Source organism: Pleurodeles waltl, chromosome 6, assembly GCF_031143425.1.
Source record: "Pleurodeles waltl isolate 20211129_DDA chromosome 6, aPleWal1.hap1.20221129, whole genome shotgun sequence".
Lineage (NCBI taxonomy): Eukaryota > Metazoa > Chordata > Amphibia > Caudata > Salamandridae > Pleurodeles > Pleurodeles waltl.
Window position 1 is genome coordinate 43,415,881 of NC_090445.1, and position 23,583 is coordinate 43,439,463.

Below are 23,583 nucleotides of genomic sequence, written 5' to 3' on the forward strand. Positions count from 1 at the left end.
GCTGCGTTTGCATGACTTTAATCCATAGACCAGTATTTGTTAGGCACGAGCTGTTTCTTGTGTTTTAGAAATTGATTATCAAATTTGGGTCTTTAAGTACATCCCAAACTATAAGTATCTCCTTGCAACCAAGATTAGTTCATATGAATACATTACGTCCTCCAATTTGCCACCTCCATCCCCTGCCCTCGAACTTCTTCCCTCCCTTCCAGACCTAACTCTCCTCTCTGGAAGCAGCACCACCCAGCCGCCCCATTAAGGGGCGATTATGAGTCTGGCGGTCACAAGACCGCCAGACTCGCGGTGGCGGTCGGACCGCCGCAGCTGTGGCAGTCGGACTGCCACGTTACGAGGTTGGCGGGCAGACCCACCAACCTACAGCTGTCCCTCTCAGGATCCAAGATCCTGATGGGATGACAGCGGTCCTAGTTGCAATCAGCCAGGTCGACGCTGAACTCAGCTCCGCCCTGCTGATTACAAACTTGTTCTCCGCCATTCTTTTCATGGTTTTACCACCATGAAAAGGCTGGCAGAGAACAAGTGCACTTCCCACTGCCTGTTGCATGGGCCTGTGGCAAGGCCAGTGCAGGGGTCCCCCTGCCCAGCACCCTTGAAATGCGCACTGTCTGCTGTGCAGACAGTGTGCATTTCAAGGGTACTGGTAAACCCTGCATGCGGCAGCATCGCGGCCAGCTCAGTTATGAGCTGTGAACAATGCTGCTGCACCTTTCCCACTGGGCTGACCATCAGGAACCTTGGTTTGTAATGGGGCCGGTGGGGAGCCCGCCAATACCGCAGCGGAATCCCCTTCGGGTGTTTGGCGGACGGATGTTTCCGTCCGCTAAACTCTTAATGACCCCCTTAAACTTTTCCAGACATTGATAGATTGTATGGCAGCATTGCCCTGCATTAGCTCCAGCTCCAAAAAACTAACTTGAACAGATGATGCAGCCGACCACGCTCTGCCTAAATAATTTAAATATAAATGCATAAGTATGAGGCACCCCTTGTGCACTGGAGTTTGTAGAATCGTGCTCCCTCTCTAGGGCATCCTAAGCAGCCCTGATCTTTTACCCTTCAAAGGCCATAGAGGGATGAGAATACACAGGCCTGTCTTGCATTCAGCGGTTTATGTTAGTGTGAAAAGTTTTCAAGCAACTCATGAGCCTCTGTCATCACAGAACAGAAATAAGTGTGGTTTGCATGGATCATGCTAAACCTGTCAGTGTCCTTTACTGTTTAGTGTCTGAAAGGGATCAAAATATTTCTTGAGCAGCCTGTTAATGTCCGTGGACTTACAAATGATGTAAAGTCTGGAAAAGAAAGAGTAAGGGCCTGATTACTAGGCTGGTGGTCTTCAGACCCTGGCGGTCAGATGGCCAGGGTCGGCCCTAGCACCGCGAAGAGTCCATGATCCCGACGGCCTGGTGGTGGCAGAGATGGTAATCAGCATGTAGGTAACACCGCCATGAAAAGGCTGGTGGAGAACAGGTGCCTGGAGCCATAGGGGGCCCCCTGCAATGTCCATACACTTGGCATCGGCAGTGCAGGGGCCCCCTTGCCCAGCACCATCGCAATGTTCACTGCCTTGCATACAGTGAACATTGCGAGGGTGCTGGTGCACTCTGCGGGCTACATTATAAGCTGTAGACAATGCTGTATCCTGTTTCTTGCTAAGCCAATGGGTGGAAATCAAGGTTTTTGCCAGCCGACCTAGCAGGAAACTCCTAATAGGGTTGGCGGGGTGGTCGCAACAAAGGCAGTGGCCACCCTATTGGGAGTTTGGAGGACGGGCTTACCCATCCGCCAAACTCAAAATGAGGCCCTAAGAGTCATGCTCCAGAGGTTTATTTGGTAGGCAGATAGAAAGAAGTTCTCTCAATGGACAACTGGCGTAATAAATAATGATAGGTCCATGTTCTTAACACAGAAAAGACATGTGACTAAAGCTCTGCCATGCACTCATGGGCGATAACTCCTGTTAGGCCCTCTAGTATGCCATAAAACATTTTGTTGCAGAAGGTTTCAGGGGATGACTTTGGTCTTCAAAGTCCTGAAGTCCCCTTCCAGGTAGGGCATAACCCCTGTTTATGACTACATGGAAGAGGTGTATCCTGCTACATGATCCTCATGTTCCTCCTGTCTCTCCTTGAAATTATCAATGTGCTCCAATTTTCCACAGTTGAGATGCTGTACATGCTACATGTGCAGTGAGAGATTTGATGTGCTTGCTGTGGTTGTGTTTTATTGTTGAGATTCACTTGCATCGTCTTATTCCTTCCTTGCACCTGAAGGGTCAGCTGATTCCCCATTTTAAAAAACTGTAAACTTTGCACTTGTATAGCGCACTACTCACCCGTTAGGGTCTCAAGGTGCTGTACTCATACCGCTATGGAACCCCTCCTGGCTTTTCCCTGTGAGGTGCCCACTCCTGGGCACCCCCAAGGTGAAGCCAGGCATCCAAGTGCTGGTGGGGCTGTTGTGGAGATTAAGCAAACTATTGCCCAGAGTTACAGAGTGGGACTCATTAATTAGATTAGGCACCGAGGCGAGAATTATCTGGCCCAAGGGAATTGAGCCCAAGACCTGCCGAAGCAGGACTTGAACCCTGGTCTTGAGCCCGATCTCTGCTTTAGGGTCTGCCACTCTAACCATTGTGCCACACTTCTCCCATTTAAGGCTCCAACCTTATCTCCCTGGCACCGGTGGCTTAATTTCTTCTATAGCCTTTGACAGAACCAACACTGCTTAAGTTGTGTCTGAGAATCTTTCCTCCCCAAGTTAAGCATGAGCTTTCTTCAGAGATGAAGAAATCATATTTGATGTTGAAAAAAATCAACTTAAACTAAATGGAGACAAAATGGAAATGTTCTCTCTGTTTTGAACCCCTCTTAGTTCAGGGCCTTTCTTTCTGTCCTTTTTCAGTGGGTGAAAACCCTGTAACTTCGATCTATGTGAAAAATGTGTGTGAAGTTTGATCTACATCATATCCTGAAAAAACTGATAATGTCAGTATTAAAGGCATGTATTTTCCAACTGCACATTAAAGAAAATCATTAATTTGTTCACATAGTTACAGAGAATTCAGATACTGAATGTGTTTATCTCTGCAAGATTAGGCTATTGTAACACAATGTATTTGGATCTTAGATCTGCAAGCCAAATTATTTTAAAGAATCTTCAATTTATGCAAAATCTGGCAGAAATATTGATGTTAAATTTACAACAGAAGGATCCCAACAGCATTGCGCTGGCTTCCGGAAAGGCAGTGAACCATGTTTAAATCTCTCTGTTTAATACATAAAGGGGGTCATTCTGACCCTGGCGGCCGTTGACCGCCAGGGTCACCGACCACGGGAGCACCGCCAACAGGCTGGCGGTGCTCCCTCGAGCATTCTGACCGTGGCGGTTCAGCCGCGGTCAGAAACGGAAAGTCGGCGGTCTCCCGCCGACTTTCCGCTGCTCGGGTGAATCCTCCATGGCTGCGGAGCGCGCTCCGCAGCCATGGGGATTCTGACACCCCCTACCGCCATCCTGTTCCTGGCGGGTCTCCCGCCAGGAACAGGATGGCAGTAGGGGGTGCCGCGGGGCCCCTGGGGGCCCCTGCAGTGCCCATGCCCATGGCATGGGCACTGCAGGGGCCCCCGTAAGAGGGCCCCACTGTGTATTTCAGTGTCTGCAAAGCAGACACTGAAATACGCGACGGGTGCAACTGCACCCGTCGCACCTTCCCACTACGCCGGCTCCATTCGGAGCCGGCGTCCTCGTGGGAAGGTAGATTTGCCCTGGGCTGGCGGGCGGCCTTTTGGCGGCCGCCCGCCAGCCCAGGGCAAATCTCAAAATACCCTCTGCGGTCTTGTGACCGCGGAGCGGTATTTTGACGGGGGAACATTGGCGGGCGGCCTCCGCCGCCCGCCAATGTTAGAATGACCCCCAAAAAAGTCTTATGTGACTTGAAGGGCCTGCTTGGTAGTAATATCTAAATTATGTCAGTCAACTCTAGGTAGAAGGAACTTTTCTATTGTAGCTTCCAAACAATGGCATACGCTTCTTTTTTTACTTACACTGCAAACGCTTTGTATTGAGGGTTGGAAGAAAATTGAAAATCTCTTCCTTATTGATCTATTCCTTTGAATAGTGTAGGGGGCCTGCTTCTTAACCTTTTGGGTTCAGCGCCAAGAAACCCCTAGGTAAATGCAATGCTTTATAAATGATACCAATAATTAAATAAATTAGAAGACATGTAGGTGGATGACCTGCGTCCTCTATAGGGATTCTTCCACAGCCCTTACTACTGCAGTAGTGGCACAGCCTAATGATACTGGGGGTAATAATGCAAAACACCAAGAATATACTTATTATCTGTGTTGTTGAGTGTTGCTGAGGACCAGCAATCTGAACATGCACTCTCTCATAGGGAACTTACACTGCTGGTGATGGTTTCAAGGATGACCTAATGATCTGCCCTACTACCTTGACTCGTACAAGTCCTGTAAGTGTTGCAGAGCCTCTTTGAACCTATTACCTACTGTGCCCAGCTAAGGGTATCCCGTGGATATGCTGCATCAGGAAATTCCTGTACTAGAGTGTTGCTAGGCCTTGAGAGAAGTCCAGAGAACTCGGTAAAGTAGTCCCTTTCCTAGGGTACCATGATTCTACCAGCCATTTCATGAGTGGACCGATTGTCCCCCTGCTTCCTTCGTCGTATCATAGTGCAGCATTCTGTCTGGTTCTATGAAAATGTTTCACTTGACTCTTACCAGACGATAACAACTCCTGTAATCAGATTGCAACACTGGTCTCCTGCACAATGCTCAGCATCCCCTCTATCTGGTGCTGAATATGTTGGGCCTTGAATCTGTGTGTCCTTGTAGCCTGTCTGGTTTTGATGTTTAGAAGTATACACAAATATGATAGATGGGATGCTAAAAACTAATCTCAGTCACTGGTAGTTATCTGGGGAAGCCTCCCAGTCAATTGTTATTTTGTGTACCATGACACATCCGTTTGGGCCCAGCCATATGCAAATCAGTCTTGACCCTGCTCCAATAGGAACACTCGAGCCCGAACTGCCAGGCCAGGTCCACCATGAAACGGAACACAAGCAACCTAAGACCAGTTCCATAGCCCATCAGGCGTGTTTGGATTGGAACTAGTGGCACAGTGTGCACATAAACCTTGTCTAGGCATATATGACCCACCTAGGGCATTGCACAGACATATACACTAAAGTGAGGGATGGAATGCTTGAATTTATCTCAGCTGCTTTCAATTACTAGGGGCCGCATCCCAGTCCATCATCATTTAGCGCACTATGCCACCTGAGTTTGGACCCAGACATGCAAATCAGTCTATCAGCCTTGACCCTGCTCCAATAGGAGCCAGTCTTGTGAGGGGCAGAGAGGCCCACGGGAAGGCTACCCAAGAGGGCGAAGATAGATGCCACTCATAATCAGCAAGATGATGCAGGCTAACATCATCATCCATAACTCCCTGACTGCAGATGGAGGCATAGGAAACAGGACTGAATAAATATAGAGATTTCAGTTAGTTAGGTACTCGTTTGCTATACAGAACGAATGAAACACATTGACAGAGACTAGGATCTGTAACAGAAAATACAATGTAATTATGAGAAAAATGCACAATGATCATAAAATGACAAACTCACAAAGGTGATCAGTTTTTTCAGTGATCACACAATACAAGAATATATCTAAACTGTGAGTACTTATGTGTATATATATAGCGAACATATGAATACTAATGTTAACAACGCTTGGACTTTGTGCATTGCTTTTCAAGATCATCATCAGGACAAAAGAAGGTGAAGGGCATGATCTGGTCTTAGAAGAATAGCTTCTAAAAATTTAGTAAGAAGTGTCTGTCAACTGGAGTCAAACTGATTCTTCAAGAAATATTCATGATTGATTCTGTAAAGAGAAAAACTCTGTGGCAGACACTTTAAAACTATGTGAGGTGCAAAGGGTTGCTCTTTGGTAAGTGCAAGTGGTTCACAGTTAAGCAGTGAAATAATGACTGCACATGGGCCAAGGAGTGTGACAAAGACCACAATGTGCACAACACATAAGGACTGAAGCTGACCTGTGGAAGGCAGGAACCTTTTGATGGCCTGGTGGATAGCCAAAGGTTTGAGAGGATTTGCTGGAAACACATTAATTGGAGCAGGGGGCTTTGGGCCTAGAGCCAGAGCCATGGCCGAATCTGGTGCTAGTGCATCTCTAATAAAACAGGCTCGAAAGATTATGTCATGGCTGGATTGGGGGTACGAAACCACCAACTGGAAGACATACCCCTCAAGCCGCTTAGACACAGAGAAGCTAAAAAAAGCCTCTTGTGATGTTTCTTGTGTGCCTCTGTCATTAGAAGCTACCTGGATCAGAGGTTTGCTGATGAAAGGTGAACAAGAGTGGGACCTGTTGTAGGACCTGGCTCTGAAGTGATGATTTGCCCAGCATTTGTTTAAAAACTGGGCCATAGGGGGCGTGGCCACGGGCGTCAAGATGGCGGTCGCACTCTAAGAGTGCTCTGGACCCCTCCGTCATCCGCCCAAATCCACTGCCATACTCGATCCTGCTTTGTCCCAACCGGGACCCGAGGGGTGTCTTGGTGGCCCCCTGACTCCGGGAGCTCAAAAATCCGGAGCTCGGGAGTGCCTGCAGCCTTCGGGGAGCGACGCCGGCCCGGGAACCAGACCGCGCCCGAGGCGGGAACCGCCCTCCGGCCGAGACCGCCGAGCGAACGGCATACTGACCCCGGCCGGCGGGGCCCGACCGGGGCTCCCGGAGGCGCGCCTGGGGGTGCCACGCCATCCAACGCGCACGAGAGGGGGGCCCGGCGGGCGACCGCACGCGCGGTCGGCGGCACCAAGATTGGGCGTCTCCAGGGCAGACAGGCCCCGTGGTTCAGCGGACCAGACACCGGAAGCCCGAACACCGGTGCACTGACTCGGGCAGCACGACCTCAGAAGGTAGGAGGCATAGAGGGACACGCACTGGAGATCCGCGCCCTCTGAGCCCCGGGAGACAATACTGCGCACCACTAAGTGGTGGAAGACTGGGCCTGCAATCCAGAACCCGGGGCCTGCTGGACTTTAACAGTGAACCGGGGATGTCCCCCCCCCCACCTCAGAAGACCATCCACCGGCTCCGCCCCCCAAACTGCGAAGCTCCGAAAACGCACCTGCTCCGGCGCGGGAACGAGAGTGGAGGAGCGATTGGAGGCAGGGGTGACGAGCAATCACGACGAGGGCCCTGACCCACGTGGACCCACAAACCGAAGTCCCGAAACCTGCACCCGGGGGGAAATCAGCCCACCGAAGCGTGAGACCGAACTGGCACAATAACAACTCCGTGGGGAACACAGTGGGGCCAGTGGCTCCCCATCGCCTGGGGTCCGCGGAGACTCGGGCCCCGGAGGAAGTTGGCCTTGGAGCGGCCCTGGGTCAACGCTGTCCCGTGCCTATGGGGGCACCGAACGCCATAGGCATGCCATGAGGGCGACAAGATAACAATTGGCTCGCCTGATGGAGGACTGCTGCCCCGGAAGATTCCGACAATTTAGACGCTTCCATGGCTCCGGACCTGTAGAGGGGTGAGTCCCTTTCCCTTCAGACCGAATCCTGGGACACACCGCGAGGGGGACAGGTGACCCCACCCCCTCCTGCGGACCAAGTGAAAGACCTTGTTGCCGTCCTCTGCTCGGCCCCTGGCTGGAACCCCCTCCCCGAGGTGGCCACCCCAGGTCAGACCCACCCGGACAAGAGACACGCGACCCTTGTCATGGATACGCACTGCTCCCTCTAGATCATATCTGCACTTCCTTGGCCCTTCGGACAGCATGGGTAAGGATAGAGCCGCCAGGCAGGCGCAGCCATCCCAGCAGAGGATCGACCAATTTACCACGCCAACGGTCCCCCGAACCGGAGGTGACGCTCCACTTAACGAACAGACTGCAGACGGAGTCAGTACTATCCTCCTCGCAATTCAGACTTCGCAACAGGCAGTGGAAACCAAGATTGGAGAGGTGAGGGAAGAGATGGGCCTCGTAAGACAAGATCTCAGAAATGCAGTGGGCCGTATTACGGAGGTGGAGAACCGTGTCTCACAGACAGAGGACGACTTGGCCGACCTTAGAACCAAGGTGGCTCAGCTACAGACTCGGACCGGCGAACTCCACCGCAGAGCAGAAGACGCAGAGAACCGCTCCAGACGCAACAACCTACACTTCGTGGGCGTCCCGGAGGGCGCAGAGGATGGCAAAGCTACTGAGTTTCTAGAGAACTGGATTAAATCCTGGATGCCGGAGAACTCTCTTTCACCTTGGTTCGCGATTGAAAGAGCGCATAGAGCCCTGGCCCCGCGGCCCCCCCGGGCGGCCCCCGAAGACCCATGATAGCGCGCTTTTTCAATTTTAAAGACCGTGATGCGATCCTCAGAGAAGCCAGGCGCTCCCCTGACCTCCTCTGGGACAATCAGAAAATTTTGGTCTTCCCAGACTACACTCGAGAAGTCCAAACCAAACGCCGATCGTATGAGCAGGTGAAACAAAAACTGAGAGCGATGCAGCTCTCCTACATGCTCCTCTTCCCAGCTCGCCTGAAAGTAATCCTTGCCGGCAAGGTGCACTTCTTCGAGTCACCTGAGGAGGCGTGGGACTGGCTGACGGAGGAGGGTATCGGAAACCGAAGGGGTCCAATTGATTCGGCTGGAGGCCCCCGGGTGACACACCCGGCCACGCAAGCGATTATGCGGAGAGGTCGGAAGCGCACCAGATCCAGGAAATGGAGGCTGAGGAACTACAATGCCCAAACAGTCGAGGATAACTATCCGATCCTGGTCCCCACACCGGGGGAGGGACCAATGGTACACCCTGGAGACCAGACCTCAAAAGAAGAGCAACGAATGGACCGTTTAAGCCAATCTCCCGAACTTGGTTGACACTGGCCTTACATGTACTGAGCTCCTTCTGCAATGGGCCACACCAGCGGACCGGTATACTAAACAGGTCACCGATAAATTTCGTATGTGTGTACGCTCCCCCAGCTGGCTTTGACACCTTCTTATCAACTCTCCGCCGGATGATTATAGGCCTCCCACAGGGACTCACACTTATTGGAGGGGACTTTAATTCAGTCCTGGATCCTAAAATAGACGTATCCGGACCTATTTCATCCACCCGAGTAGGGAGAGCAACCAAATTAAATGGTTGGATAACAAGCCTAGCCCTGTGTGAGGTATGGAGGACATGGCACCCCAAAACACGACAATACACACACACTTCAGCGGCTCACCACTCTCAGGCAAGAATTGATCTTGTGCTCATGCCCGCCCTGGACGTCCCTAGAGTCACTGGCGCTGAGATATTACCTCGGGGAGTCTCGGATCACTCTCCAGTCCGAATCCGGATAGGAGTCATAGCCCCAAATCAACGTCCCATGTGGCGCATGAATGCATGGTACCTACAGAATAACGACTTCACTCTCGAAATAAGGGACCACCTCACCCAGTACTTTGAGCAAAATCTGGGATCCGTACAATCCCCGGGCACAGTCTGGGCGGCATGTAAAGCCACACTTAGAGGCTATGCCAAGTACCGTGTGCGCGCCCGCGAACGGGCACAAGACTTACAGGTGACAACCCTCGAAGCCAGAGCCCTAGCCCTGGAGCAATCTGAAACTACCGTGGCATCAGCATCTGCTTTGAGGCGTTTAACAGTGAATAGAGAAGAAATAAGACAGCTGGTGTTTGAGGCCGCAAAGCACACATGGAGGGCATCGGTGGCTCGCGTGTATGGATGGGGCGATAAAAATGGCAAACTCCTGCATTGGTTGGCCTCACGGCCACTAGCCGACAGAGTTATCCCAGAGGTCGTGGACGAGGCAGGCTCAATAGCGAAGACCCCTCGGGAAATTGCTACGAGCTTCGCTTCATTCTACGCCCAACTATACGCTGAGCGCCCCCGCCCGCAAATTGAAAGGGAATCTCCCCTTCTAGATGACATAATCCTCCCTAAAATCCCACAGGCAACCAAGGAGATCCTGGAGGAACCCATAACCCTGGTCGAAATAACAACGGCCATGTCCGGGCTAGCATCAGGCAAAACTCCTGGGCCGGATGGCTTTCCATCCGAGCTCTATAACAGATGCGGGGACATTTTATGTCCCCATCTACTCAACATGTTTAACGAAGCAGCAGAAATAGGACGTTTCCCCACAGGAATAGACCAAGCCACAATAGTGGTGATTCCAAAGACCTGCCCGCCAGCGCCCGACCGCTCAGCCTATAGACCCATCTCCCTGCTAAACGCAGAGATTAAAGTGCTCTCAACATTACTGGCTACCAGGCTGAGGGAAGTGCTCCCCTCGCTGATACATCCAGACCAGTGCGGCTTCATGCCCTCACGTAGCACCAGACATTGCATTAGAAGGTTGCATAATGCCCTAGCTCGCCGTGGCACCTTGTCCAGGTCCCCTCTTGCCCTCCTACTAATAGACTTTGAAAAAGCCTTTGACACTGTGGATTGGACGTACTTAGAACACGTTTTAAAGAAAAACGGTTTTGGACCCAAATTCCGAAACCTAGTAAAACTGCTTTACTCCAACCCGACAGCTCGTATTCAGGTGAACGGGGTGACATCCGATCCATTCCCCATCCGTCGCTGGACCCGCCAGGGTTGCCCCCTATCACCGTTACTCTTCGCCCTGGCGATTGAGCCTCTGGCAAAATTGCTGAGAGAAGTCCCACTAATAACAGGCTGGGCATGGCCTGCGGGACCGGAGGACAGGGTGGCACTGTACGCTGACGACCTCCTCCTTTACCTCTCCAACCCAGCAATGAGCGGCCCGCGGGTCCTAGAACTCCTAGAGCTCTTCTCACAAGCCTCGGGGCTTACCCTAAACTCTAGCAAATCCTTACTGATCCCACTACACCCCTCGAGAGACTGTGTAAACTGGCAGGAAAACATCCCAATCCGTCGCAATAGTTTTAAATATCTGGGCGTTCACATAGCTCTGCTCCCTGAGCTAGCTTGGGAACTGAATATCACACCGCTCCTTAAAAACTCCAGGAAAGACCTTCAACGCTGGCGGAATTTACCACTCAACACGCTGGGGAGAATAGCTCTATACAAAATGATGGTACTCCCCAGATTCCTATACCAACTACAAAACTTCCCGCACCTAATCCCTCGGAAATGGTTCAACGAAGTCGAGACTATGGCACGCCAATTCCTGTGGCACGGCTCGCGCCCCAAACTAGCTCTAGCCACGTGTCAAAGAAACGTCTATAAAGGGGTACTGGGGATGTCCAACATTCATTTTTACTACCTAGCCATCCGCCTACTGGTGATTAACGACTGGCTAACAGGGGGATGGACCGACCCCGCGTACAGACTGGAACTTCAGGAGATGGGTTACAACGGGGTTTTCAATGCCCTGTATGGAGGCGTGATTCCACAATCCACCCCAGAGGTGACCAAGCTGGTCTTCACGGGATGGCGTGCAGCACAGAGAGCCACGGGGTGGTGGGCTCGCCTAGCTCTTCAGACACCTCTCTGGCAGGGGAAATGGCTAAAGGAAGTCTCCATGCTAGAGGGCTTTCGGAAGTGGGACAATATTGGGATAACTACGCTCGGCGACATCTGGGGCAACTCGCACATTCGACCCTATGAGGAGCTTCAGAAAACATACTCTCTACACAACACCCAGTTTCACAAATATCTACAGCTCAGACATGCTCTACGGGTACACGTACGACCAGGAGACAGCATCCCAGAGTATAGCCCGCTGGAAGCTAAGATTATGATGGGACACCTAAACAAAGGAGGAACCTCCCAAATATACCGCTCCATCCTCACTAACACATCCCCTCCCCTCGAGGAACTTCGCCGGAAATGGGAGGGCTGGGTGGGTCCCATGGAGGATTTAGACTGGAGAGAGGCACTAATGGCTCCCCGAACACTGGCCATATCCACACGGTTTCAATTGCTACAGACCCTCTACCTACACGCAGCTTACCTTACCCCTAAGAGGCTCCACCGGGCGAGTCTTCGGCCCACAGACGAGTGCCCCCGGTGCTCTCAGCCAGGAGCTGATTTCTTCCACATGGTCTGGGCCTGCCCAGTTATAGAGTCATATTGGAGGGCGGTTATAGAGGAGGTTTCCGAAGTACTGCAGTCTACGGTGGAGGTATCCCCGACACCACTTTTACTGGGGGCATTGGGCGAGATAGGACTAAATAGATTGAGTCGTGCATTCCTGGGAGTGGCCTGCTTGGTGGCAAAAAGGGACATTATGTCGTAATGGAAGGCCGTAAAAGCGCCGACCCTTAATAAATGGAGACGAGGAGTGGATTGGTGCGCAGGATGCGAAAGACTGGTGTACGAAGCGAGAGGTTGTCCTGAAAAATACAATAGAATATGGGGGAGTTGGGTGGGTCTGTTGGCTGATTGAATAAATTAAGATGGCAGGAAGCTCCATACACCCCCGATGTAAAAGTCACCCAAGGTCCATGGGGCAGTAACAGCTGAAATCCTTGCTCTGTGTGTGGGAGGGACCGAACATAGGCCACAAAAGGTAGAGAGCAAACTGATCTCCCTCGGACATGGTTTCAATAGGGGTCGGCCACCTATTCTAATGTCATAAACACTGGACCAAAATCTCCAGAATCCTTAAAAACTAAAACTTATTTCAGACCGAATGGAGGCCGTGGGCCTACCAGGTCCCCGGGTCCCACAGGACGAATGAGACAGAGATGGCAGATGCTACATCGTGAAGAGGGTGCTATGGTATTGATATCTGTATTTTTTTAGGTATTGCTATAATGTATTTTCGTTGTGTATTTCTTTTTTGTTCTTCAAAATAAAATAAAAATCATTATAAAAAAAAAAAAACTGGGCCATAAAGAACATAACCAACCACTCTTTGATGGCATTTATGTGCATGAGGCCCCACTCTTCACAAGGCTTAGGTACGTGTTTTAGCCACAGACACCAGAAAAGAATCGCTCTGAGGGTGCAAGAGGGACATTTATTTGTGGCAGCAGCTACAAATTTTGAAACCTGAGATTTTTGAGGGGAGATTCTTTCAGAAACACTTCAAAAAGTCAATTTGTTAGAAAAAAATCAGAGTAGAATAATTCCGGATCCGACTTGAAAGGCATGTCAAACAAGCATTTGCAATGCAATAGGTCTTGCATTTGCTTGAATTAGAGCTATTGGCTTTGTAAATGTATAACTGGACTTTTCTTGCCACATAAATTGGTCAAACCTGCCGCATAGTTTGGTCCTCTCTGCCACATAATTCTAGTGGCCCTGCAAATAACTAAAACACTTCCATTTACCTTCTTCCTCTATATGCAGCAAAAAAATGAAAATATTGCCATTTTGCATCCTAATTTAAATCTGCCGTGCTAATTAGAATAGAATACCACTTTTACCGCCCCACCATCAGAGTTGCTTGCTGACAAGTTTATTGCTCAAGAGGGCAAATTAAGTTGTGTAACGTGCAACAAAAGAGAACACATATGCTATTTAAAAGTTTTTCTCTTACAAACTTTAATAACTGACATACAAAAATAGCTCATTGTTTATTGTAGCGGTCTTGACTGTAAGGGTACTTGTGATGAGTATGTAATCTTAAACACGTAAGCTTCAACTTGGTCTTGTAGCAGAGGCGTCCTAAACACATATGTTCTCCAAGTGGCAAGCTTATGCGACAGGAATTGCTTACCCGGAACTTCGGTCATTAGCCATACCAGGATTGTTTCCCTTTTATTGATGAGTAAAGCAAGTCAAAAGCGGATAGTTTTCATGCCACCACACACTCAAGATGCTGGAGACTTGGCAGGGTGAGGCAGCACAGGAGACTGCCACTCAGCCTCACTCAAAAGCGTAATAAAATGCAATAAATAAAATTTATAAAGCAGACACATTGAGAAAGTTGTGCATCACAAGAAGAGCGCCACACAGCAATTGTTCCGCTGCCAATAAAGTACCTGATGTCTGGCTTCGTGCCAGCTCACTGCCTTCCAGGTTCTCTATGGCCTTCTTCTGCCAAGCATCTGCACGCTGAGCCAGCAGCATCTAAAGCAAACAGGATGAACAAACACCCTGGGTATAGAGCGGCTAGCAGGCGCATCTTTTCTTCCTCCAACTCTTCAAGAGACTGGCTAAGCCCCTCCTGCGCGAGACAGTCTCCCGAGGGAAGAAGGAACTGAAAAAACAGGATAAACAATGGAGGGGGCCAGAGCGGGAATTTACAACACAGACAGCATGAGGAGGGCATGAAGGGGCTAAAGGCAACACGCACAACGGACAAATGAAAAACAGGCCGAGGCAAAAGAAAAAAGTAGAGCACCAACACTAAGGTATATGGACGATTGTGCAATAATTCATGTAACAGGGTCAGTCTCCAGGGCGGGAACAAAACAGCCAAAAGGTGGGACAAACATAAAGCATTTACCAATGAAACCAAAGGAATTTTGAAAGGCAGACCAAGGAACAACTTAAAGTGATGGGCGTGGTGAAAGCCCACAGAATAGATTACAGCATGTCACGAGACAGCGCATGCGCACTGCCTAGGCTCGACCAAAAAAGTGAAATGTGTAGGAAAACAGTAATAATTCTGAGAGTGAACAGGTATTAGTAAAACTATTACTAACCTTTATTAACTCATAAATCAAAAAAGTCTCATGCCGAGAGTCGGGATCAAAGCACTAGTGATCCATCAGAGTATACTAGAAGGTGTTTAAACCTCTAATAACTGCCATAGGGATATGGATGGCTAGCGCCTTTAAATTTAGGTTTGTTGTTCTCCATGGTACAAACATTTTGGATGTTTTTTCTCAATTTGTCCAAACATAGCTCTTTAATTCACTGCACCATTCTAACCTATTTTCAAGGATTTGCCATAACTAACAGGTTTTTGTCTACAGAATGTTTTAGGTTGGGCATATGCAGGAGACAAACACCATCCAGATGTAAAAAGTGGCTGTGACATACAGGACTAGGGGTCGCCAGAAAAAATACAGACAAATGTAAGAGAAGGCAGTGGTTGTCAGACTCCAATTATAGTGAGTGTCTCATGGACATGAACTGATACAGGGCAGCAGAAAAAGGCTACATGGAGATATATTGGAGTGAAGGGTTGTTTAAAAAAAATAACAGAAGATAAGGGGAACATGCAAAATGTACAACCTGGTACGATCTAATTATGGCCATGAAACACAATACTCCCGAATAATAATTTGGGTAAGAGCCTAACGTGGACTGAATGTGGACTGAATGAGAATAGTGATAAAGACTCGTTAGGAAGTGTAGTGGTGTCGTTCCCCCCACGCTGTATGTTACTTCTTGAGAGCATATAACAACAACACTGCATATCATTTAATGCCAAAAATTAGAAATAGGTAATGCTTGTATGGACATATGCAGACGACTAGTGATGGTGGGCGCAGTAATTTGACTGAATGCTAACTGAATATTAATATTTTTTGAAAAAATTATAATCAAAAGGGACATTCTGAAAGGTCTTGTATCAGCTGGCATATTTTGCAATTGACATATTTTACTGGTGTTCAACCTGGAAGATATAAATTCTGATGCAATAAAGCACGTCTTTTTTGGGAACTTAGCAACATTTCTTGACGGTCGCTTTAAAATTATTGAAGTATTCAAAAATCTCATGTGGATCAGATGTTCAGAGAACCTCCACCAGTTGTTATTGAATTAGAAAAGCCAGCTTCTCGAGTCAAGTTTCTTGCTTTTCTCGATGTTGCTGCATTTGTTTTAATGGTCTCTTCTTCCTGGCAAAATTAAATTGATTTCAGTCAACCCGGTCTACTAGCATGTAAGTCTTACAGCATTCAATATTAAAAGCTTTTAACAAGTCAACGGTGACAACCTTTACATGAGTGTTTTAAAGCAATAACTGAATAGAACTCTACTTTTGTAGGGTGTATCAATGCCAAGTGGCCATGTCACATAATGGATTACTGAGTCAGGGTTTAAAATCCATGATGGTAAAGATTTTACTTATTTTATGTGATAAATGAAGCAATAGATCCCAATAATTTTTTCAATGGCTTTGAGATCCTTAGGTGGAAGCAATAAACCACCTCTAAAGTGATAGATTTAATAAACCTTCCCTTAATCTTAATTACTATGTGCTAAACTGAGCAAGTCAGTGCATTATTAAATATATTAACCTGTTTAGCAGCACACATATCCAATATTTCCAAGAATGTGTAGTCACACCACATTTATTGAGAGGTTTCCATCAATAAGGTCCTGTGTGTTTAATGCCTTTTTCAGTTCTCATATTGCTTGTGTGTCTTCTACGCCAAAAGGGGCTTCCAGCTATTCAGCTGCTTTTCCTTAATAAAGATTTCTGATAGTTTTACTTTTTTGACTGGCTATTTTCTGAAACTCTTCAGCGTTTCTTTCCATTTGCATCCATAGCTTACCACAGTTTACATCAAGGCTGTTGCATGGAACAGTTCTGCACCGCTCCTCCTCAATGAATTCAGGAGGAATGACTGATTAAAAAAAATATATCACTATTCCCCTCAGTTGGGTTATTGGCAAACAATATAGCCCTGCCTGTTAATATCAAGCATTGCCAAAGGCCGCAGGTTCTGCAGATCTGTGGTACCGGCTCCTGCAAGCACAAGAACACATAGCAAGCAAGTATGGCACAGCAAAGGGCGAAGGACAGGCCACTTCAGGATCAAAACATCCAACAACCAACAGAAATAGTTAATACTCCCAGAAGATCAGCGCTGTCTAACGAAATCAGAATAAACATGCTTGCCCTGAATAGTTTTCTCTACTATCATGTCTGCCTCTCAAGCATCCCCTGGATCGTGATCCCAAGTCCAAAGTCTTTGAAGTTTACTTCAGTTCAAACAACCAATTGCATTGCTCTCCTTCCATTCCCAGGCCCCTAGGTAAACTGTATCCGTGCAGCAACGTCATGTTCCACAGATTAATCCGGTGCATTACGAAAGAATGTTTTTTTTATGCTACACACCAGTAATTTGAAAACACAATAAACACAGGGAGAATTCAAAACAAGCCTATTCAAAGCCCCACGGCCGCCATGAGCGCGAAGGATCCACACAAAAGGGAAAAAATGAAAAGTACAACAGTTGACATAAGCGAGCCTATTCAAAGCGCCATGGCTGCCATGTGTGTGAGCGCGAAGGAGACACACAAAAAGAAAAATGAAAAGTAATACAGTTGACATAAGCTAGTCAATTTAAAGTGCCACCGCCGCCATGAGCGTGAGCGCGAACGAGACACACAAAAGGAAAAAAATTAAAAGTAAAACAGTTAACATAAGCGAGCCAATTCAAAGCACCACGGCTGCAAGGAGCATGAGTGCAAAGAAGACACAGAAAAAAAAAAGATTCGCTCGCAGTTAAACATATCGCCAAGTGCAATTATCCAGGTAACAGAGTTGGTCCCCAAGGCAGTAACAAAACCGCCCCAAGGAGGGACAAACATAAAGTATTTACCAATGATAACAAAGGATTTTTGAAAGGCAAGTTCACAAATGAGTGAAAGTGATGGCGTGAGGTGGGCGTGGTTAACAGCCCACATAGATACCAACACGTCAGAAAAGCAGCAATTGCGCGCTGCTATGCTCAACCTAAAAAGGAACTGACGTTAGTGTGCTGGGATGGCACCTTATATTACTTGGTGATGGCATATTCGGGATGCATCCTGGAGTCAAGTCGGAGTCTTAGCACCACCCACTGGCTAAGGAGAACTATTTCAACATTCAAGAGATTCAAAAGAGGAGGTATCTGCAGGCAGAAATATCCTATCTGTAATGTTTGAACAGCAGTGCCCTAGTGGTTGCCGAGATACTGTGTGAAGAATTTTTATACAATCACCTCCACAGACTAAAGAAATCTGTCCTCCTATTTCTGTTGATCTATTCAGAATGGCTTTTCATGCACTGGTCATTTCTCACCCTGATGTTAGCATCTCTCTTTTGGCTGGAATTCCTTAGTCTTCACTGATCCCACTCAAACCTTTACTCCACTCAGTTGTGTAGTTATTCTGCCCGTTTGACAAATTAGATCACATCTTCACTCTTCTTTAGGGCTACATTGGCTACTCCTTTTGGTCCAGAATTAAATTAAAAATCTGCTGCCTTGTCCACAGGCCCATCATAACTCTCCTCCCTACCTCTCCTCCCTAGCTTGCTGACTTGCTTAAGATTTCTGGCGGTCAATGAGGTCTGAGAAGTTATATCTCTCTTCATCTTGAAAATCCCAAGTTTAGAACCACTACTGTTCAAGATAATGTTTCTCTGGCATGACCCTATCAACCTGGAGTTCTCCTCCTCCAGTGCTCAGATTTTTGACACCATACGCCACCTTCTGAAAACATCTAAGGGGCCACCTTTTCAAACAACACCTCCCATAACGTTGTTTTCCTCTCATGTTGGTCTCCTAGTGTTCTTTATGTTTGTTGATTTTTATGCTGTTCCCCCTCCCACATCTCGATGTAACCCTGTTACTTGTGCATGTTTCACTGTCAAGCATCCTAATACCATTGAGGCCAAGGTCCACTAAAAGTCTAGGTAAATAAATAATGGATAAACACAGCTTCTTCACAGCTCGCCCTTTCTACCCTGCGAGAGTCAAGTGTCTAAAGAAAGTCCCTTGGTTACTTAATGTGAAATGCACCATTTCTGTGGTCCTGGGAACCAGTACTAAATGGTCATAACCCACAGAGTAATACCCAGTAACAACTGATGACTCCAGGAACTAAAAACAACACCTCACAGTCACCTAAAGTATTCTTTCCACCTGTGTGTGCCACACTTTCTTTACAGCAGATGTAGGGCATTGCAGGATGATCAACAACCACCTTGGAAGCTCAAATCCTACGGGCAGGGCACAAGTTGGGGGTACTCGCAGGTGGACGACAGCCACCTTCCACCCTGCCAAGAAGAAGCTGGGCCCTACTGTAAAATGCTGAACATGTCTTGGTGTAATTTTCAGACACTGGCACATTCAGCAGCACCTGTACGTTGTCTGCTTTCGATCCGAGCAACAACGTGAGGCAGTGAGGGGTCTTTCATAATATCGAGCTCCCGCTGAGGCCCATAACAAATGCCAATTTTAAGGGGCCTTCAGGCCTCCTTTTGTTGGAGTATCCTGCCTCGCACCTATCTGGAGCCTAACATCTAGCTGTAAATGGAGGGGAGGGGAAACAAAGGCTCACAGCTTGTTAGTACTTCACAAGGACTTAAGAGAGGCACACTTTGACTTTGGGAAGTCCTTGTGTATGAGTGATATGCATGCACTGTTGTAAGAAAGTCAGGTTTTTTGGTCTGTCCCAGTATTTACGCAAAATAACAATTTAAATCCCTCTATTTTATTATTTCTGTTATAGTGCTACTCATCAAAATGCAGGGTGTTAGAGCACTTTAAATCAAACACACTCATTAGATTGACATTCAATCACACAAGTTTGTACATCAATGTTCAGGATATGTTACATAAGACAGTGAGGGTTACAAGGTGTAGGAGCCACATATTGTCCTTCATAGCTCACTGCGCTATATTAGAAGGAATACAATTTATGAACTGCAAGTAACAAAAGTAACTCTATGTTGAAAGCAGTAATCCACTTAACTAGCTACATAAAATAAAAATCTGTCCTCTGCATGTTACATGATGTGCTCTGCAGGAGATACATTAATCATCTATGCTACTTTGAGTTAAAAGGGGCACTCAACAAAACACCGATCTTTCCAGCAAATGCGTTAACCACCAAAGTTATCTTACCATTATTATTATTATTTAACATTTACTAGGAACCCAAAGATCACTTCAGCAGGTGCCTTAACCCCATAAGATATTTTAAAATACAGACTTTGCAACCAATTAAGCAGGACAGATTTACTGTCCGATTTGTCCTTGTTGCCAGTTTCTTTGTGGCATTGAGTTATTAAACGCAAATGCCTAAGTTAAGGCGCAGATTTTGTGTTAGGATTGCGTCATTTTTCTGGTGCAACCTGATGCAAAACCTGTTTGGGATTTTAAGTGCAACACAAATCCTGGTTGATTTGATTTGTAAAAAAAAAACATGAATGCAAGGCAGCATATTGCCCTGCATTGCATTACCTTAAATCAGGTAGGTGTTACATGCGCGGAGTGTTTGAATGTATGCTCATCATGCACTCAAATGAACTAAACATATTTTTGAGGTCTTTAGATCTAATGTCACTTCTTATGATGTCACTTTTTGTAAAGTCATGGGTAGTGATGATACTTCTTGTGATGTCACTTCCTGTAATGCCATGTGCGATGTCATGCGCTGTGCTGTCACTTGCATACTGCCTAACTTTGTTGTCCCCCACTTCTTTTTTAGGGCTTGTGCCCTGCCTATGGCGAAAGGCTCAAGAGGTTGTGGCACCAGAATATTGTGGTCTGAATAACGACTGACATAAATATGTTGTCAAAAATATAATTTAGAAAATCTACATCCATTAGGGTGATATTTTTGGAAACAAAATTTAGGACACAATATTATGGTATATACAACCCTCATAGACTGGATCAAAGAATGGCATATGATTAAGAGTCACACGTATAAGGGGGACATGAGCAGTGCACATGCTTGTGGAGCTCAGGAGTAACATTAGATATGGAAAAATGGCAGGAACACTAAATGAATTAAGACACATGCAAAGCAATTTATTTCATTTGTTGTTGACAAAGAACCGTTTGCTAGTTGTTTGTGGGAGTTGTGCACACTGGCTGGGCAACGGGTGGTCTGACAATCTCTAAGCGGGAGTGGTTGCCCTTGTAAACAGCCCAGTTGGTCATCATTTTCTGCACATCTGCCACAAAGTCTTAAGGTCTGTTTTCTCTCCCTCTCCCTCTTTCTCTCTCTCATCTTTTTCCTTGCAATGCCTCACAGTTCAGCAGCTTTGAATTAAATGCCCACTTTGGAATCATTTCCTATGCATCAGGAGTAAAGAAGGTGGTGGAGATCTCCAATGACCACTCGGACAAAGACGCCGAAATTATGGAGGAGATTGATAATAACATGAATTATGAAGGTACGAAAAGTTTTCTTTGGGTCCACTGCTGATTATGTGACACAAGGGGCAGGGATTGGAAGGGGGGGGGAGGGACAGCAGTGGCAGGGGAGTAGTTTGAGATCAGTAAGATTCCGAAAGAAAATTTGTGGTGCATTAAGCTATACAGTGAATTGAGTCTCCGAATTTCTCTGAATTTCTTCATTGTTGTAGTGATGGATCAGTAATGTGTAAAAAAACAAAACCAATACTGTATGGTAAGATAAGGAATACCTGGGTTGGTGTGGCATTTTCTGCTTGATTCTGGTCTCCTTGTTGTTGCAAGCCTCTTTTGGAAATCATACTGCAATGCTTTCTTTTGCCATCATTGCCTTTCCTAATTATGCTATAATATATGAAATACCTGGGTTGGAGTGGCACATTCTGCTTGACTTCCTACTTGCAAAAAATTGGGTATTAGGCGTCCTAAAGCAAGGTGAAACACCACCCACCCCAAAGCTCAGAAAGGGTGTATAGGTAAGTTCCCTTGGGTAGCAAAATTTACACATGTAAATACATCGATTTCACATACATTTCTAGTGTAAGCCTGTGTTTAGGTCGAGAATACTAGAACAGCATATGTGCTGTGTGTTGCGAGGCTTACAGCCAGTCAATAACTTACCTTTGTTTGGCTTTCCTTGTAACTCTCATTTGCCTGCTTCTTATTCACAGCCCAGCTTGTCAGTCTTGTGTTTGCCCATGCATTGGACACGTGGTAAAGAGCACCGCCTCTTTACCACGTGTGTTTGCTCTTTATCACGTGTGTTTTTGTGTGGTGTCTGTGCTCAATGTCAGGGAACTACTTCTTTCTTTTTGTTTAAGCACTCACAGACAGTACATGTTTTTGAGCCTGTCTCCCTCATGTACTTGTCTTCCCCCTCCTCCTGCTGCCTGTCCCCAGGTGCTTCTCCCACCCCCTCCCTGTTGCATTCACCCAGGTGCTTCTCCCACCCCCTCCCTGTTGCATCCATTCATGTGCTTCTATGTGTTGCATATGCCTTGCCCTCCCCTGTGTTGCTTCCCTGTCTCCCTTCTATTCCCCAAGTTGTTTCTGTGTCTCCTGCCCTCCCCTTGCTGTTTCCTTCTCCCCCCACCAGCAGTGCTGTAACAAAACCTGAGAGGGCCCCCTGCAAAGTACACGGTGGTTCCCCCTCCGGAAGCACTCAGGAGGTCTTAGGCCAGGGCACTTTGCTGTGGGGACCTCCCGGAACTCTTCCCCGTACTGCAGGGGCAGCGGGGGCCTTTGTTATGCCACTGCCCACCCGCCTTTGTTTGCTTCTGTCATTTGTGTCACCTCGCCGTCCCTGTGTTTCTTCTATGACCCCCATCCTCACCCATGTAGCTTCCGACCCCCCCCAAGTTGCTTCTGCACTTGTTGCTTATACAAACTCCCACCTGCTTTAAACAAGCATTTGCAGTGCAATAGGTCTTGCACCTTCTTAAGTTAGAGCTATTGGTATAGTAAATTCAGAACTGGACTTTTCTTGCCACATAAATTGGTCAATCCTGCCTCATAATTTCATCTTTTCCTGCCATGTTATATGGTCACTGGCGACAACTGACACCACAAATCACAAGCCCTTGAGGAGAGACAAGAAGATGACTGCACCACCTCCAGTTGTGTAAAAGTCTGAACAGAAATTGGACAATAATGCTGGCAAAGTATTTTCTTTTTATGTTAACAGATTGAAAAGTCTTGCAAGCGGTCTTGCCTCGCATTTCAGCAGAGCTCTAATGAAGTTTATAATAGCAGAGCAGCCTGAGAAGATTTATGTCCCCAATAAAGGAGCTAAGCAATTCCCTGTGCAGCTGTCGTGAGTTGGCAGGGAGGGGCCCTGGAGAGAGTGACTCCAGATGCGAGGCTCTGCAAGTTTCACATCATTGCTTCTTGGTTTAGCTACATTCTACGAGAAAGGGCATATTGTGGCTTTACTGAGCAGTGACCTAAACATTTAGGCACCAGGTGTTTCTTTTGTAAAATAAGCTTATTTTAATGTTACATAAACATGCACAAAAATAAGTTTACTTCAAGATTAAATCAACACGCTTGCGCTGGGCTGTACTGAAAGAACATTAATCAACAGATTCTGGGCAGTGGTAAAATAACTTTAAAATAACAAAGGCTAGGAGCTACCTTTTATTAAAGATTTGATGGTGAAACAAATGTTCCATGAGCCAGAGGTAAACAAGGACAGCTCTGGAATAGAGCCAAAACAAATGTCAGCGACATGGGAGGAGGTGTGAGGAACAGAATGCTGCAATAAAACGCAGGCACCTACCAGCCTGAAACACCCACAGTGAAAAAGGAGCAACAAAGAAATAACAAAAGTAGTCCATCACAGCAACAGATAAAGAAACCAAAGTGAAATATTACAGTAGTTGGTCACAGCTCTGAAACAGAAAAAGGAGGGAGAAAAAGGCAGAACTGACCACTCACGAGCAAGAATTTTTAACGGACA

At 47.1% G+C, this 23,583-nt stretch overlaps 1 protein-coding gene across 1 annotated transcript in view; it reads left to right on the forward strand.

The window, feature by feature from the left end:
- Positions 1-23,583, forward strand: part of LOC138299142 (complement C2-like) — a 479,732-nt gene that overhangs the window by 225,327 nt on the left and 230,822 nt on the right. The window contains exon 7 of the mRNA XM_069237201.1: positions 20,965-21,106. Coding sequence (XP_069093302.1) covers positions 20,965-21,106 — 142 coding nt within the window. The remainder of the gene's footprint in view (positions 1-20,964; positions 21,107-23,583) is intronic.